This window comes from Bufo bufo, chromosome 2 (genome assembly GCF_905171765.1).
Source record: "Bufo bufo chromosome 2, aBufBuf1.1, whole genome shotgun sequence".
Lineage (NCBI taxonomy): Eukaryota > Metazoa > Chordata > Amphibia > Anura > Bufonidae > Bufo > Bufo bufo.
Window position 1 is genome coordinate 558,033,262 of NC_053390.1, and position 19,059 is coordinate 558,052,320.

Below are 19,059 nucleotides of genomic sequence, written 5' to 3' on the forward strand. Positions count from 1 at the left end.
CTACCACTCTACTAACCATATATAGATAGGTGCCTATGTGTGACAGAACATTTTAGCTTCAGAAACCAGTTCATAAAATTATTAGAACTGCAACAAAATGGCCAACAGGTTCATCATACGTAAAAAAGATTGTTGAATTATTGTATCTTTTACTTGAATGGTTCTTTGTGACGACCCTCAGTAATGTATGGAGGAACCCTGGTGAAGTGTGATACTATACAATATTTAAGCAATAAACAAAAAAGGAATAGCTGTGCTCACCTGGCTATAATGACAAAGGAAGCACAGAAAGCGCCGGGAACCAAGGGCAGGATATATGCCAAAAATAGAAACAAAATCCAGTTTCCAAAAAACGTGACAGCTTTTATTCAAACAAGTGCAGTAAAAACCGACATACAGTCCATGGACTGTATGTCTGTTTTTACTGCACTTTTTTTTAAATAAAAGCTGTCACGTTTTTTGGAAGCTGGATTTTGTTTCTATTTTTGACATATATAAAATATATAACCCTTAAGCAATGAGCTACTTATTCTATGTGTGTAAAGATTATTCTATACTTTACTTCTCTTGGGCTGTGTGTAGTACAAAGACCCTGTTTCTGGATAAAGAATGTGCTACAGTATCTTCTATCAAATGTGAGGACGTAATACTAACATGGCGCAGACACCTCTGTTGCGTTTATATTGCTCTAGTATACAACTCATTGTCACTCATTCTTTTATCACCTTCAGAGTCAAAAAAGGCCGATGTGAAAAGGCGTTCCTGGCACTGCATTTAACGGCACACTTATTGACATTTCAGGAGCTCAGCCTAATTCTGCTTGCTTATTGAGATGAAAATACAAATTTGACACATACAAAACTGTTATCAAATGTTGGTTCTGGAAAGACAACTTGTGAATGTATTATCCACCCTATCATGAAAATGAAAATAAAATGGTATTGCATTACAAAATAGAGTGATTTGACCATCACCCTAAACCCTGTGCAGTAATCAAATAAAACATTTTTTATGACATTCTTAAGTGCAAAGAAACATTTGTCTGCTAGTTGATGTGGCAATACATGTTAACAATTTTACAGAAAGTTACTCTATGACAGCAGAAGGAGGTGGACGACTACAGCAATTGGGTCGTCTAAAATTCTTGAGTATTGACTGGAATACCCTGTGCTGTCTTCTTTTGTGCTTTTTCCCTGAAGAATCAGAGCAAATTGATTTACGGTTTTGCTTTAATTGAGCCCTAATCATTTTCTCATGTTCTCTGATTTGTCTTTGCAAGTGGTTCTGTATAGCAATCCCTAAGGCCTCGGGGTCCATAGAAGCGCCATAAACTTCCCACGTCATGCCCTGTTCGTCCCATACCACATCTTTCACACTTTTAGATGGTTGCTTTGCATGGCTTTTAGCCTCTCCACTTGAACTTGGACTTGACTTTTTTCCATGTGGCTTGGGAGGATCAGAAGTAGGCAAGGTGACCAAAACTGGTTCCTTTTTCTCTTCCCTAGCTTTTCTTAGTCGGGGTGTGAGCTGTGCTGCACTCTGAATAAAGTCTGTCGCTGGTCTTGTTTGTAGAGTTAAACTGCTTGACCTTTTGGCATGTTCCCCTTCATCCTGATCCTTCCTAACCAAAACTTCAAGTATTTCCTCGACCTGACCTCCAGTGGCACCCATACTGCTGTTGACTTCAACTTCAACTTGAAGTGGAGTTGGCCTTTCTTCCTTCTTTGGCTTTTTTATATCTGTGGTGATGATAGTCTGGGTGGAACCCTGTTCATTAGTAACTTTAAAATGAAAAGGTTTCCGGTCAGAGCTAGCTTCACCCGGCATGCTAAGAGATTCTATCTGTTCATTGTCTTGGCGAATATTATGTAACTGAATGTTTTCTACTCCACTTAAATGATGGAGCCTAGCTTTGCTGCCCTGATCATGTGCTGCCCTGAACTGAGGTGGTTCATTAAACTTATCCTTTATCATGTGGCCTGCTTTGGGTTGATTGCTATTGTCTATGTTGATTTGGTAAACAGGTTTTACATTCATTAAGATTGGAGAGGCATTAGCCTTTTGCATCTGTGCCATGGGGTGGTTTTCTCGGAGACACAATCCCTGACCATCTAACTCACTTCTATATAAAACCTGTGAATTTCTTGTAAGCTCTGGTCTCTGAAAAGGGGACCGTATCATATCGGGAGGACTTTTTGTGTGCAACTGGAGAGGCTGAGGACCCTTTGCGTCAGGAGGTTGAAAACGTACTTTTGGAGCTAAGTGGTTTTGGGTGAGCTGTGAATGCAATGCAAAATTAGCACGGTCAATCTGAGGATTCCCAGGGTTGCCCTGATATATTATACACACTTGTTCCTGTCTTTCCTTAAGTACTGGTGAGTTGGATTTCAGAAATGCAGCTAATATGCTTGGGCTAGTGGACACAGATTTATTTTCTACATTTGCTACAGCTTGTACTTCTGCATCTTGCTTAGCCCAGCTTTCAAACTGGGATGTCATTGTACCCATTTCCCTAAACTTGCAAACTAACTGCAACTCCAAAGTGTCATGATCCCCATTTGTATTTATCTCTTCCTCAGGACGGCTAAACTGTGCACATTGCACACCTAGAGGTTCAACGTCACAATCTTCCCTTTCTTTTTCATCTTGTATTGGATCTGAGTTGAGACTTGTTTCTGTCTGTGCGTTTTCCGTTTCTTTTTCTTGGATAGGGGAAGGAATGTATTCATTTTTGTTACTATCTGATATTTTAATGTCCATGTTTTTTGATATTTCAGCTATCTGTGTGCTTGTTCTACTGCTCTCTTCTGTTGCTATTTGTACCACAGTTAGGTCTTTTGGCAAGTGACTCTCTTCTGTTGCTGGTTTCTCACTTGGCAACGTCATGGGTGTAACACTAGATGATACAACAGATGACTGTGACTGTATTGCGTTGTTAGTAATGGCAGCATGTTCACTAGTTTCATTGATGGCTTGTGTCTCTTTGCTTGTGGAGTCTAAGGGAAGCAAGGTATCTAATTGTGTACAAGTCCTGAATGATGACAATATTTTACTGGTTTGCTGATCTTCAGGTTCACATATATTTTCATTACCAGGGCTTTCGGTGGATGGTTTGCAATTTAGATCTAAAGAACATACACCTGTTATTTGTGCAACATTCCCATTGTTACTTGACGTTGCCCGTTTAAGCTGGATAGTATCCTCCTGGGATATATTTCTAGAAGGGCATTCCTCTCCTGTTGATGTAGGTGATGACTTGTCAGATCCTGAAGGATCTGGTACAGTCCCCATAGATTCTGATTTTGTTGGGCAAAATTGTCAGGCAGAATAACTGTGTTTTATAAGGCAACAATTTAACAGATCAAAGATCGAGTCTTGAGTTTTCAAACCTGTGTAAGAAAAAAATGAAGAGTTTTAATAAAAAAGACATGAACAAAAACAAAAACTATAATGCATAAAAATAGATACCTCCTATCGGGGTGAATTTCTAGTGAGGCTAGTGTTTCCCATTAGAGGAGTTATCCCTTGAATTTAAAACTGTATTTACTCAAATATCTGGAGGACTTGCTTGCCTTTCTGTGGGTCAGAAGCATGTCAGTCTACCTTTGAATTTAGGAGAAGCTGGAACAGAAGTATAGACAGCAGGAGCTGCTATAAAGAGAAGAATGTAAAATATGTATATTGTAATAATCATACTTTTAAATGCCCTATTCACTGCATAGTAGTACTTTATATGGAATAACCCCGTTAATATATGCATCACTATAATTAATCTCACCCAACCTAACAACGGGTGTTAAGAGACACAGGAGGCATACTAAAGCAACAATAAGGCTTCAGAAGAGTCCCATGAATAGAAGAACTCTTCGGGCATCCTACTGCTCTTACTGATCCTGTATGTGTTTACTAAGGTTCCCTTTGTCTAATTTTATATCAAATGCTTAGAAATTATTTAGTATGGCAGATATGACACTTAAAGTGAGATCTGAAAGAGGTCAAGTCTTCACAACACTGTAGCTATAACATAAATCCTCCTATCAGAAAAAAGAAGAAATTGTATTATTACAGATGTGTCCTCCCTTGCACCCAACAATTAAAAATGGCTGAGTGACAGCCATTAAAGTACGGCTGGCACACGCCCATTTTTAGCCTGCCCATTTACTCACATGGCCGTTTTTTTTAACGAACAGTGAATGGCGGCTGTCAAAAAATAGGACATGCCTTATTTTTGGCTATTTTCACAGCCAGACGGACCCCATTGAAAGCAATCAGAGTGTTTTTAACAGCCGCTTAGACAGGGGTGCACCCATCTAACAGCCGTATAAAATGGGTGCACTGGAACAATTTGGTAACTGTGACACAGTGAGAGGTTTTGTCTGGGAAAACAGGTATTTTTCTCCCAGCATGTACTGCTGGGCTGATTTACAACCAGGTGAGGTTAAATACCGGACCGGATTTTAAATGCCGGTCCGGGTTTTGGCAGCACCTGGCTGTCCTTAAATAGGCAGCTGGGCTCAGAAGCTAGGTCTCTGTGTTGGGATCTGGGAGCCTTGTGTCTGGATGAAGGATTGCTACCTGTTTGGTGTGAAAACAGGTTGGTGCTGCTATTGTCAAGGACTCTTTGAGGCAGAATTGCTGCAAGGTGTGATTTACAACCAACACCGCAAGGTGACTTTTTGTTTGATTAGGACTGCTTGTTTTGTCACTTGCCTAAAGTGTGAATAAAACACTGAACTGTTTGATCCAAAGAACTTGTTGTTGCCTCTATACTGCGTCCGTATGCCCATTTTTCAACCAGTTTTGCATCAATTTTCTGTCCATTTGGCCTTTTTTATTGGCTATTTTACATCCGTTTTTAATGGCCATTAAAAATGGATGATTTTCATTGTCTTTTATTTAATAAAATCCTAAGCCCTGCAGTAAACATAATGTCCCGCATATTGGCCCCCAGCAGTAATAATGTCACCAATAGTGGCCCGCAATTTGCCCCTTAGTGGTTCTCAGCTGTAATAATGTGCTTTTTTAAAGCCAAAAATAAATAAATTACCTCTTCCATTTGTACACACAGCTTCAGCATGGTGATGGATCATGTGACGGACCATGTGATGAGCGCAATGATGTCACCACAGGTCCTTTTCCTCCTGGTCATCAAAGAAGAAGACAGAAGAGAAGCCGGGCTGCGTGAACAAATGAATGAGGTGAGTTAAATTCATCTCACTTGCTTGCGGATGCTTGCTATTTTCACGCAGCCCTATTCACTTCTATGGGTCCTGCATTGCGTGAAAAACGCACAATATAGAGCATGCTGCGATTTTCACGCAATGCACAAGTGATGCGTGAAAATCACCGCTCATGAGCACAGCCCCATAGAAATGAATGGGTCCGGATTCAGTGCGGGTGCAATTTGTTCACCTCACGCATTGCACCCGCGCGGAAATCTCGCCCGTGTGAAAGAGGCCTAAGAGCTTTTACACTGTCATATGATGTGATTTTGCTTATGTTCTCCACAAATGTGCATTTAAAACCATGTTAAATACCATTGTTCAAGTCATTTTCCTGGTATACCAGTAGGTGGAAGCATCATTGGTAGAGATAGTTTTAATGTTATGGCAGTTCAGAGTGGAACAATCCTGTTCTATTCTGCCCCCCTTCTGAAGAGAGGTGGAGGATTCCGTCTTCCTGCAGCAAGGGAGGGAAAAAACAGTTAGAACCAGTTGAGTTTACCCCTGGATAAGGAACACAGCAAGGACCAAGTCTCGGTCTGAGACTTGATCAAATACCCAGTCTGAGCACCTTCCGCCTCAGCTGGAGGAAGAAGCAGAGAACAACAGACAACCTCCAGAGTTCCAGGAAGAAAGCATCCCCTGAGAAATCATCTGAGAGATAAGTCCAGAGACCTAGGATAAGCCATTCCTCCTCAGCTAGTCTGTCCCCACAAAGCAGAAGTTATAGAAAAGCGCAGATTAATTCCTGCCGCAGTTACAGATCTACCTAGCAGACGACTTATCCTGCAAGCTCACATTTAAAGTGCAGAAGCATTTATTTCTGCCAATCATTGCTAAAACCTGCTGGGACCAGAGACCAAAGCTGTATACTGCTTGGATACAAGTTATCTTCAGTAAAGAAACATTTGAACTTCATCTAAAGGTCTGGACATTATTTCTGCTGCAAAATTCCTCTATTACTCCTACTATCACTACACTCAAATTTATTGCAAGTGAGCCAGGAGCCAGGAGTCCAGCCGTACCCAGGTAGGAGACACAATTATCACCACCCTATAGAAACATTATAAGCCATTACACCACTCTGGCATTCCTAATCTGGGACATGTGTCATAATACCTTGGAAAGGCCCTGGGGTAGTACCCTGAGAACGCTGAAATTGGCATCACGACAAATACAGAACTTTAACAACCTGTAATCCTAGACATTGCACATGTAGGTCAAGTGGCCGCTGTATCCAATAATATGTCACAGTGGTGATGTGTCACTAGGGCTTCAGTAAACAATTATTTTAGAAATCGGGTATTCTATCGGTTATTTTTTTATGATTAATCGAGTATTCTAATAAGAAAAAAATGAATTAATAGACTGTTTTCCCTTATAAAAACTCATCAGACCCCCTGCCATCAGTCCCCAACACCCTTCCTTCCCCCAGTGCGATCAGCCCAAGTGCATGAGTTCCCCCCAGTGCCATCAGTTCCGTTCTCCCCAGTGCCATCAGCTCCACTATCCCCCAGTGCCATCACTTCTCTCCCCTGCTCCATCAGCTCCGTTCCCCCAGTGCCTTCAGCTCCACTCCCCCAGTGCCATCAGCTCTCCCCCACCCCAGTGCAATCAGCTCCACTCCCCCAGTGCCTTCAGCTTTCCCCCACCCAGTGCCATCAGCTCCCCCTCCTATGCTACCAGCTCCTCCCCCAATGCCACCAGCTCCCCCATGTCATAAGTTGCTCCCCCTCCCAGTGCCATCAGCTCCCCCTCCAATGCCACCAGTTCTTCCACTCCCCCTCCTAGCCATCAGTGCCCAGCCTCAGCGCCAGTGAACTAAAATGTCCTGATGATGTGTGTACGTCAGGATCCAGTGCAGCGTTGTATGAGCAGGCGGGTGACCATGGAGCGTGAGTAATAGCAAGCTATTCACTCACACTCTGTGGTCACATGGCACAAACGAATCATCGATTCAATCGATTCGAGGATTTTTTGTGTTGAGTTAATCGATTAATTCGAGTAATCGTTTGAGCCCTATGTGCCACCCATGTGTTATGTCACTGGGTCACGTGATGCATGAGTGACAATGCTGTTGCCAGTCATTGGCTGCCGCAGCCATGTGCATTTGATTTAGACTGACTGTGATATATGGAGCAAAATGAAGCTCCAGTGCAGGAGACTGTTTAAATCTACACAGTGTGGCGTGAACTGAAATTTTTCAGCTTGCAGCAGCTATGTAACCACTGTCAAACCGGATGTTGATGTGGGGAGACCCGAGACCTGTGGTGCCTGAGGGGGAGATATGTTGCCGGAACCCAGCACAGGGATCAGGTAAGTATGATTCCCACCATAGGTCAAGGCTACACTGTGGAGTCTGCAGAAAAGGTCTCCATGGCTGAACAACCCCTTTAAAGCTCACCTGTCATTTTAAGTGACCTTTCAGAATAAGCTGTTGTTTGTGTATATGAGAAATAAAATTATTTATGACCATATATTGTGCATTTTCACCAATTTTCCCCTTTGCATGCTCCATATCTCATTGTCATTTTTACCAAGTGAAGGGGCTGAGACGAGCTGCAATAAACGTCCCCATACACTGCACACACAGAGAAGAGGAGATTCTGCTCTCCTATCTGCAGCACACACTCAGAAGCAGCAGGAGCATAATTACATTTTACAGTAGTATTGTGCAGTGCAGCTTAGAATTAAGCACTGGGGTGAGATAAAAAACTTAATGCAGCATCCCACTAGGTGTGTGTGGGCACTGCTTAAAAGCACTTTTTACCTTGAAACTGTATTATGCTGTATTGTGTGATTTTGCACTAATGTATCTGCAAAATCCCTGTTACCAGGCAGATTAGGTATAATTTATACATCCCACCACTAGATGCGGATGACACTTAGGTTCTATATATATATATCTAGGTCCGGCCTAGTGAGTGAGTTTTTTAGACCAGATCAGATCAGATCAGGGTTGAGAATGGATGTAGAGATTAGAGCAGATCTGAGGAGATGAGATTAGATTAGTGGGAGTGAAGACTACATAACACAGATTAGTGAGTGGAGTCAACTTCGCTATGAGGTAGTATCAAGGTGTGAGGCTCAGAAGAGCGTTTTCCTTCTGTGGCCGGACTATATACTTGCATCCCTGACCAGTAGGAGAGAGTTTGGCTCCCTGGAATAGAAACAAGCTTCCTAAGGATTCATCGGTGATAAGAGCCATTATTTAGGGCCACAGACACCTTTGCGCATGGTGGAGGACATATAGCTTCTGGCAGCCACACCATAACTCTGGGAGACAGATGAGTTTACCTGTCCCAATGTCCAGCTTGTAGGGAAAGGACAAGATATAGGACTAAGCACATCAGCAGAAATAAGGTACACCTTAAAGGGTTTCTGTCACCCCACAAAACAAATATATATTTTTTTGGATAGTTAGATTCCTCATAGCGCGATATAGGAGAATATAATAGTCTTACTTACTTTCATGCGGCCGATTCTTTATAAAACGAAGTTTTATAATATGTAAATGAGGGCTCTACCAGCAAGTAGGGCGTCTACTTGCTGGTAGCCGCAGCAGAAAACCGCCCCCTCGCCGTGTTGATTGACAGGGCCAGCCCTGATCTCCTCCTCCGGCCGGCCCTGTCAGTAATTCAAAAATCGCGCGCCTCTGGTCATTCGGCGCAGGCGCTCTGAGATGAGGAGGCTCGTCTCCTCAGCACTCCCTCAGTGTGCCTGCGCCGATGACGTCTTCTCTTTCGATGATGTCATCGGCGCAGGCGCACTGAGGGAGTGCTGAGGAGACGAGCCTCCTCATCTCAGAGCGCCTGCGCCGAATGACCAGAGGCGCGCGATTTTTGAATTACTGACAGGGCCGGCCGGAGGAGGAGATCACGGCTGGCCCTGTCAATCAACACGGCGAGGGGGCGGTTTTCTGCTGCGGCTACCAGCAAGTAGACGCCCTACTTGCTGGTAGAGCCCTTATTTACATATTATAAAACTTCGTTTTATAAAGAATCGGCCGCATGAAAGTAAGTAAGACTATTATATTCTCCTATATCGCGCTATGAGGAATCTAACTATCCAAAAAAAAAATAATGAGTTTTGTGGGGTGACAGAAACCCTTTAACCACAGCTCCAAATCAAGCCTAAGGAAGCCTAGAAACAGTGGATTTGCAGATTTACTCTAAATACCAACAAGAGACTGTATTTTTGTACTGCTGCAACTAAAATCAACACCAGTAAAAGTTGTGAGTTGCATCTTACTACTGTCTACCTCATTATTACTACTAATGGTTGTACCACCATTAACAGTACTGGCGTCACGACAAAAACCATCAAGGGACTCAGCCGCAACAAGCACCCTAAGCACCCCTAACATCAAGGGCACCTCAACCACCATCTTGGCTGATGCTTCCCCACATAGAGCGGGTCCCGGAGGATTTCGTGCTGTCCACCTCAACACTGTGCTGCCAGCCCAGGGAGGCTTTCTGCTAACTGTGAGTAAACTGATGAACTGTGTGTTATAATTTGGCCCCTCATCGGTCCACCGTGCACCTCACGTGTTGCCCCTGCGCTGCTGGCTGCATTAATGCAGTCTTCAGCAACAGCAGCAGTATGTCTGCATGTGTCTCTGCCTTTTTTACTTATTCTGCAAAAGGGCTCCCTGTCATACAATTGCCACCCTGTGGGTTGCAGATGGGTTGATATGACAGCCAGGGGCCTAATAAAAGCTTGCAGATCTGCCATATTTGTGTCAAATCTCTTTTCATTGGTATGAAGATGTATAACACAGGACATACAGTAACTGAGCTTTAATTTACAGCAAAACAATTTCCAGACACTAGAAAAAGGGTCAATAAGTAAACCATTAGCAAAATGGAGATGAAATAATATAATAATATATAATAAAATTACAAGATGGAAGCACAATGAATATATGGTATAAAATTCAAAATTGTTTATAAAAGGTGTAAAATAGGCAGTGGTATAATAAAACAATTAAAGAGGACCTTTCACGGGTCCGGACATTATCATATGACTAGCAGGTTGTGTAGGGCATTGTTAAGTCATGTTACAGCGCTTACTAGTTTCTCTATGCACCGCTCCATTCGCCTGCTGTGCCCCCGTACTGGTTTCCTGCCTGGTATGCAAATTCATACCATCGGTACAGGGAGGAGGAGACGGCCATGTTTCTCAACGGGCGTCTTCTTCTCCCTGGCTGTAGTGCAGTCCAATCGCAGCAGAGAACGTCACAGCCAGGGAGAAGGTTAGCTCACAGCCAGGGAGAAGGAGACGCCCCCTGAGAAACCGGCTGTCTCCTCCTCCCTGTACCGATGGTATAGATTTACATGCCAGGCAGGAAACCAGTACAGGGGGCACAGTGGGCGAATGGAGTGGCGCATAGAGAAACTAGTAAGCGCTGTAACAGGCCATCAAATATTTGGCTTTCGGGTGAAATTTATGGAAAACGTAAAACATTCACGCTACAGTGATATTATATAATTAAAGGATAACTGTCATATTTTTATTTATTTGCTAATTTATTAGAGCTAGGCATGTATACCTGACTTAGTCTGTCAATGATTGGCAAAGATCTGTAATTACTTTATAATAACAGCTTTCATTAATGTCCTCTGTCCCTTTCCACTGCTCCCTTAAAAGACCGTTGCTATGGCTCATCTGTCCCCGGCTAGGAAGACAGAGGGGCGGTCCTTCACACTGCAAGCCTGCATTAGGCTTCAGAGTGAGGAGGCGTGTCTCTCAGTATTCCAATCTGATTGGCTGGCAGAAAGCTGCTGGCTACAGCAAGTTTGTATGTGACCTGAGGGAATGCAGTTTTGACCTCAGAGAACTGGCAAAGGAGCCATCTTGAGAAGATACTCATAATGTAGGATTCAAAACAGCCGTAACTAGGGGGGAAACTCAAGGAAAACAGTGGTAAGTGAAATAACTAAAGATTGCTTTATGAATAATGCTGCTGCAGCAGTAACATATGCTAAAATTTATTTATTTATGAAAATATGACAGTTATCCTTTAAAGTAGGGCATTGAAGGAGAAGCATGCAAAGTGATTTTCTCATCTCAAACAATTTATTGAAACAGAAGCCAACAACAGTGGTGGGTTTACCCCCACAAAAAAAGTCTATATCTCAATAACTTGTCATGTGGCCTTGAGCATCAATTACAGCTTGTGTGCCAATTAAAAATTACCAGACAACATGAAATATAAATATAATTTATTGACACAATTCATAAATCACAATCCATACATAAAACCTAGTGCAAGGAAAGAGTCGACATCCACAACAGGAGTCACAAATGGTGACTCAATCCCACATGTACAGAATAATAAAGTGCAAGTGCATAGTGCATATAAATGTCCAATACATATCATATACAGAGTCTATTTACCCATTATGTGTCTCCTCTGGGATGGCGCCTCCCCGACGCGTTTCGGCGGACCTTCGCCTGTTTACAAGTCGACTTATTGTCTGCTGAGGCATGGCATCCCACTCTTCTTGAAGGGCAGCCCTCAGGTCATTGAAGTTCTCTGGTACAGAGTTACAAGTCTCTACACGGGACTGAGATGACCCCATAGGATTTCAATGGGATTCAGGTCTGGAGAAAGTGCAGGCCACTCCACTTGAGGTACCACAGTCTCCAGTAGCCATTCCCTAATGATGCGACCTTGATGAGCTGGCGCATTGTTGTCCATGAAGATGAAATTACGCCTGTGTTGTTCATGCAGAGGCACAATGACTGGATTAATTATGTTATTCAAGTAGTATGGACTTGTCACTGTACCAATAACAAAGTGTAGGGCAGTTCTGTATTGACTAGACACACCTGCCCACACTGTAACACCACCACCACTTAAGGCTTATCTGGTGACAACAGTGGCTGATGCATAGCGCTCTCCTTGACGTCTCCAACATCGTTAATAGTCATCAGTTCTGCTCAGCGTAAATCAACTTCCATCAGTGAACAGCACTGAGGCCCACTGGTCCCTCGTCCAGCATAGATGCTCCCTGGCCCATGAAAAACGATGACACCTGTGCCTGATGGTGTGGTCAGGTACCCCTGCAGGTCATCTAGCACGCAGACCACACTGATATAAATGGTTTTGAATGGTCTGACATGACACTTGGGTGCCTCTCACCGCCTTTAAATGTACCTGGTGTTGTGTGGCATTCATCATCCGATTCCGCAGGGCATTGTTCACAATGAAGCAGTCAGTGTGGGATGTGGCCAAAAAATTTGGGATATTTGGCTTGTGGGTGAAATTTCAGGATGAACCTAAAGTGCACTCTAACCTTTACAGGTGAACTTTATGTGACCTTCTCTAATCTTTTGAAGGCACATATCCAACTGTTCAATGTTTCAATACTTTTTGTAAAACTTCCTGTTCTCTAACAAGTAGCCTAACAGCAAAATTCACAACAGGTGATTGATCCATGAATTGCCCAATAAATTTACTGGTTTCACTAGAATTGGTATTTAAACAGTCCTCCTTATCATACTGTTCACATTTTGACATCATGAGACCAAGAAGACACCTAACAATTGAACAGTACCTCGCCATTGTGGGGTTTCAAGCAGGATGTTCTCAGACGGAAGTGGCCACTGAGCTTAGTGTGTGACAGTGTCATCAGCAGGTTGCAACAGAGATACAGAGAGACTGGAAGAGTCACAGAAAGGCATAGAAGTGGACGTCCTTTGGCCACATCCCACATTGATGATTGCTTCATTGTGAACAATGCCCTGTAGAACCGGATGATGAATGCTACACAACTCCAGGCACATTTAAGGGAGGTGAGAGGCACCCAAGTGTCACGTCAGACCATTCAAAACCGTTTATATCAGCATGGTCTGCATGCTAGATGACCTGCAAGGGTACCTGACCACAGGCATCATCGTCTTGCATGGGTCAGGGAGCATCTACACTGGACGAGGGACCAGTGGGCCTCAGTGCTGTTCACTGATGAAAGTCGATTCACACTGAGCAGAAATGATGGCCACCAACTATGTTGGAGACGTCAAGGAGAGCGCTATGCATCAGCCACTGTTGTCACCAGAGGCCTTTGACAAGTTATTGAGACATTGAAATCTTTTGTGAGGCTATACCCACCACTGTTGTTGGCTTTTGTTTCAATAAATTGTTTGAGATCACCATTGCATGCTTCTACTTAAATGCCCTACTTTTATGATATAATATCACTGTAGTGTGAACTTTTTACCTAAATTTCACCCGAAAGCCAAATATCTCTAGCTTTTTGTGAGTAGTGTGTGTATATATATATATATATATATATATATATACACTGCTCAAAAAAATAAAGGGAATACAAAAATAACACATCCTAGATCTGAATTAATAAAATATTCTTCTGAAATACTTTGTTCTTTACATAGTTGAATGTGCTGACAACAAAATCACACAAAAATAAAAAAATGGAAATCAAATTTTTCAGCCCATGGAGGTCTGGATTTGGAGTCACACTCAAAATTAAAGTGGAAAAACACACTACAGGCTGATCCAACTTTGATGTAATGTCCTTAAAACAAGTCAAAATGAGGCTCAGTAGTGTGTGTGGCCTCCACGTGCCTGTATGACCTCTCTACAACGCCTGTGCATGCTCCTGATGAGGTGGCGGACGGTCTCCTGAGGGATCTCCTCCCAGACCTGGACTAAAGCATCTGCCAACTCCTGGACAGTGTGTGGTGCAACGTGACGTTGGTGGATAGAGCGAGACATGATGTCCCAGATGTGCTCAATTGGATTCAGGTCTGGGGAACGGGCGGGCCAGTCCATAGCATCAATGCCTTCGTCTTGCAGGAACTGCTGACACACTCCAGCCACATGAGGTCTAGCATTGTCTTGCATTAGGAGGAACCCAGGGCCAACCGCACCAGTATATGGTCTCACAAGGGGTCTGAGGATCTCATCTCGGTACCTAATGGCAGTCAGGCTACCTCTGGCGAGCACATGGAGGGCTGTGCGGCCCTCCAAAGAAATGCCACCCCACACCATTATTGACCCAATGCCAAACCGGTCATGTTGGAGGATGTTGCAGGCAGCAGAACGTTCTCCACGGCGTCTCCAGACTCTGTCACATCTGTCACATGTGCTCAGTGTGAACCTGCTTTCATCTGTGAAGAGCACAGGGCGCCAGTGGGGAATTTGCCAATCTTGGTGTTCTCTGGAAAATGCCAAACGTCCTGCACGGTGTTGGGCTGTAAGCACAACCCCCACCTGTGGACGTCGGGCCCTCATATCACCCTCATGGGGTCTGTTTCTGACCGTTTGAGCAGACACATGCACATTTGTGGCCTGCTGGAGGTCATTTTGCAGGACTCTGGCAGTGCTACTCCTGTTCCTCCTTGCACAAAGGCGGAGGTAGCGGTCCTGCTGCTGGGTTGGTGCCCTCCAACGGCCTCCTCCACGTTTCCTGATGTACTGGCCTGTCTCCTGGTAGCGCCTCCATGCTCTGGACACTACGCTGACAGACACAGCAAACCTTTTTGCCACAGCTCGCATTGATGTGCCATCCTGGATAAGCTGCACTACCTGAGCCACTTGTGTGGGTTGTAGACTCCGTCTCATGCTACCACTAGAGTGAAAGCACCGCCAGCATTCAAAAGTGACCAAAACATCAGCCAGGAAGCATAGGAACTGAGAAGTGGTCTGTGGTCACCACCTGCAGAACCACTCCTTTATTGGGGGTGTCTTGCTAATTGCCTATAATTTCCACCTGTTGTCTATCCCATTTGCACAACAGCATGTGAAATTGATTGTCACTCAGTGTTGCTTCCTAAGTGGACAGTTTCATTTCACAGAAGTGTGATTGACTTGGAGTTACATTGTGTTGTTTAAGTGTTCCCTTTATTTTTTTGAGCAGTGTATATATATATATATATATATATATACAGTACAGACCAAAAGTTTGGACACATCTTCTCATTCAAAGAGTTTTCTTTATTTTCATGACTATGAAGGCATCAAAACTTAACACATGTGGAATTATATACATAACAAACAAGTGTGAAACAACTGAAAATATGTAATATTCTAGGTTCTTCAAAGTAGCCACCTTTTGCTTTGATTAGTGCTTTGCACACTCTTGGCATTCTCTTGATGAGCTTCAAGAGGTAGTCCCCTGAAATGGTCTTCCAACAGTCTTGAAGGAGTTCCCAGAGATGCTTAGCATTTGTTGGCCCTTTTGCCTTCACTCTGCGGTCCAGCTCACCCCAAACCATCTCAATTGGGTTCAGGTCCGGTGACTGTGGAGGACAGGTCATCTGGCGCAGCACCCCATCACTCTCCTTCATGGTCAAATAGCCCTTACTTTCAAAGTTTTCCCAATTTTTCGGCTGACTGACTGACCTTCATTTCTTAAAGTAATAATGGCCACTCGTTTTTCTTTACTTAGCTGCTTTTTTCTTGCCATAATATAAATTCTAACAGTCTATTCAGTAGGACTATCAGCTGTGTATCCACCTGACTTCTCCTCAATGCCACTGATGGTCCCAACCCCATTTATAAGGCAAGAAATCCCACTTATTAAACCTGACAGGGCACACCTGTGAAGTGAAAACCATTTCAGGGGACTACCTCTTGAAGCTCATCAAGAGAATGCCAAGAGTGTGCAAAGCACTAATCAAAGCAAAAGGTGGCTACTTTGAAGAACCTAGAATATGACATATTTTCAGTTGTTTCACACTTGTTTGTTATGTATATAATTCCACATGTGTTAATTCATAGTTTCCATGCCTTCAGTGTGAATCTACAATTTTCATAGTCATGAAAATAAAGAAAACTTTTTGAATGAGAAGGTGTGTCCAAACTTTTGGTCTGTACTGTATATACTGCAGAAAAGATCGGCACTCGCTGTAGATGAAATCTTGCTGCTTTTATTTGTCACATATACAGTAAATAAGTGACGCGTTTCGGTGCTACTGCACCTTCATCAGACTTATCATCATACAAGAATAAAGCATGTTTAAATAGACCGCCAAAACACAGGGAAATGACATCACACAGATAACCCCTCCCACCAATCAGTGATAAATCGAAACATATAAACAAAAACTAAATCAAGCCTTGCTGCGGCATACTTTATAAATAAAACATTATTCATTTTCCTTCCTTATTGTGTTCTGCTTTTTCTTTAATTCCGCTATGGAAAAAAATATATTTTGGGCGTTGCTTCATCCACGACATTTTTTGCGTGTGGCGTGGTGACGTTCGATCCTTTCAACAATTTACATTGCACCTCAATTCTGTCTGGCCTGAATTAAAGTTCACTTTGCATTTTGATATACATAGAATTTCATTTTTGGACACGTGAGTAATTAAGCATGACATGGGTAGGATATACACGGATCTATTCACAAAAGGTATTGATAGGAATAGTTTGCTTGCTTGCTTTCACTAGCTTCACTATCTCCCCCCTACTATCTCTCCCCTATCTCTCCCCTACTTCCAAAGGGTTAAACGCATAGTGGGCGATACCGAGACATGCAAGGTCAGACTTGATGAGATGACCCAGAAATTCAGGGAGAGAGGTTACCCTGATCATTTATTGCAGGAACAAAGGAACAAGGTTGGGATCACACAACAGGATAAAACCCTAAAACAATCACGGATTCCACTTGTAGTTAAGTACCATCCATGGACCCAGAGATTGAGAGGGATAGTAAATAAACACTGGCATGTGGTATCAAAATCTTATCCTCAAGTTGTAGAATTTCAACAACCACCCATGATGTGTTTTAAAAGGGCAAACAATATACGTGACAGGATAGTGTGGGCAGATATTGGCAGTAATAAAACTGGACCCATACAAAGAGTATTGGCTACCCCCAAAATGGGAACTTTCCCTTGTTTAAATTGTGTACATTCTTCCAGTGTAATTAGGGGTACACATTTCACACACCCACAATCGGGTGAACGCATACCAATTAGAGGCTTTTTCACATGTGACAGCCGGTTTGTTGTCTATATTTTGAAGTGTCCTTGTGGTTTATTGTACGTGGGAGAAACCTCTACAAGGATGAAAGATAGATTGAGTAATCACAAATCCACTATTAGAAAACAAAATGTATTATTTCCCGTACCATTTCATTTCCACGAGCACAGACACACAGTATCAAATCATTGAGAGTGTACCCCTACCTCGGCGAGGTGGTGATAGAAATAAATTATTACTTAAAAGGGAGGCTTATTGGATACACCGATTACAAACGATTGAGCCCCATGGACTCAATCGTGAATATAATGTACAGAGCTTCCTATGAAAGATTACCCTAATTAACATTTTTGTGATGAAGATTAAAATTTATAAAAACATTTTTCTTTTTGAAAATATATTTTTTTTCTCTTATTTTTTCCATAGCGGAATTAAAGAAAAAGCAGAACACAATAAGGAAGGAAAATGAATAATGTTTTATTTATAAAGAATGCCGCAGCAAGGCTTGATTTCGTTTTGTTTATATGTTTCGATTTATCACTGATTGGTGCGAGGGGTTATCTGTGTGATGTCATTTCCCTGTGTTTTGGCAGTCTATTTAAACATGCTTTATTCTTGTATGATGATAAGTCTGATGAAGGTGCAGTAGCACTGAAACGCGTCACTTATTTACTGTATATGTGACAAATAAAAGCAGCAAGATTTCATCGACAGCGAGTCCCGGTCTTTTCTGCAGTGTTTTATTGGGAACGCCATCCCACAGACACGTGCACCGTGACTTCAGCAAGCAGTGCCGACCTGTGAACATTATATATATATATATATATATATATATATATATATATACACTGCTCCAAAAAATAAAGGGAACACAAAAATAACACATCCTAGATCTGAATTAATTAAATATTCTTCTGAAATAATGTCGGGGATTGAGTCAGCACAACCTGTATGTAGGTGCACATCACTATGGCGAAATACATATACAAACGGAAAATACAAATGTGATCGCACTCTGCATCCAGCATTCTGCCCTGCCTCCATGCTGGATGAGGCATTGGTGTACATTTTGGCCAAAGCGTAATAAGCCACTCACCACGTCAACGTCGCCTCTATTGAGTGGTCCCTAACACTAGTTCCTACTTGTTCATGGGCCATGATATATGGTGGGCTCAGCGTGCATGTTGGTACTTGCATCCCTGGATCCGATGAAAGCTGTAATGGCACCGGACGGGGTTAAAAGCAGAGTGTGCTTGGCGTGCATGCTGACCTGCATTCCCTGGACTTTGTGTGGCTGTCATGGCCCATGAACAGGTAGGAACTAGTGTTAGGGACCACTCAATAGAGGCGACCTTGACGTGGTGAGTGGCTTATTACGCTTTGGCCAAAATGTACACCAATGCCTCATCCAGCATGGAGGCAGGGCAGAATGCTGGATGCAGAGTGCGATCACATTTGTATATTCTTCTGAAATACTTTGTTCTTTACATAGTTGAATGTGCTGACAACAAAATCACACAAAAATAAAAAAATGGAAATCACATTTTTCAACCCATGGAGGTCTGGATTTGGAGTCACCCTCAAAATGAAAGTGGAAAAACACACTACAGGCTGATCCAACTTTGATGTAATGTCCTTAAAACAAGTCAAAATGAGGCTCAGTAGTGTGTGTGGCCTCCATGTGCCTGTAGGACCTCCCTTCAACGCCTGTGCATGCTCCTGATGAGGTGGCGGACGGTCTCCTGAGGGATCTCCTCCCAGACCTGGACTAAAGCATCTGACAACTCCTGGACAGTCTGTGGTGCAACGTGACGTTGGTGGATAGAGCGAGACATGATGTCCCAGATGTGCTCAATTGGATTCAGGTCTGGGGAACGGGC

General features: G+C 43.0%; 1 protein-coding gene across 2 annotated transcripts in view; it reads right to left on the minus strand.

Moving 5' to 3' along the window:
* Positions 1–433: 433 nt before the first annotated feature.
* GPRIN3 (GPRIN family member 3) overlaps positions 434–19,059 on the minus strand; it is a 204,259-nt gene continuing 185,633 nt past the window's right edge. For both annotated transcript variants that reach the window (XM_040418154.1, XM_040418155.1), the window contains one exon: positions 434–3,389. In XM_040418154.1, the coding sequence (XP_040274088.1) occupies positions 1,087–3,291 (2,205 nt within the window). In that variant the 5' untranslated portion in view covers positions 3,292–3,389 and the 3' untranslated portion in view covers positions 434–1,086. The remainder of the gene's footprint in view (positions 3,390–19,059) is intronic.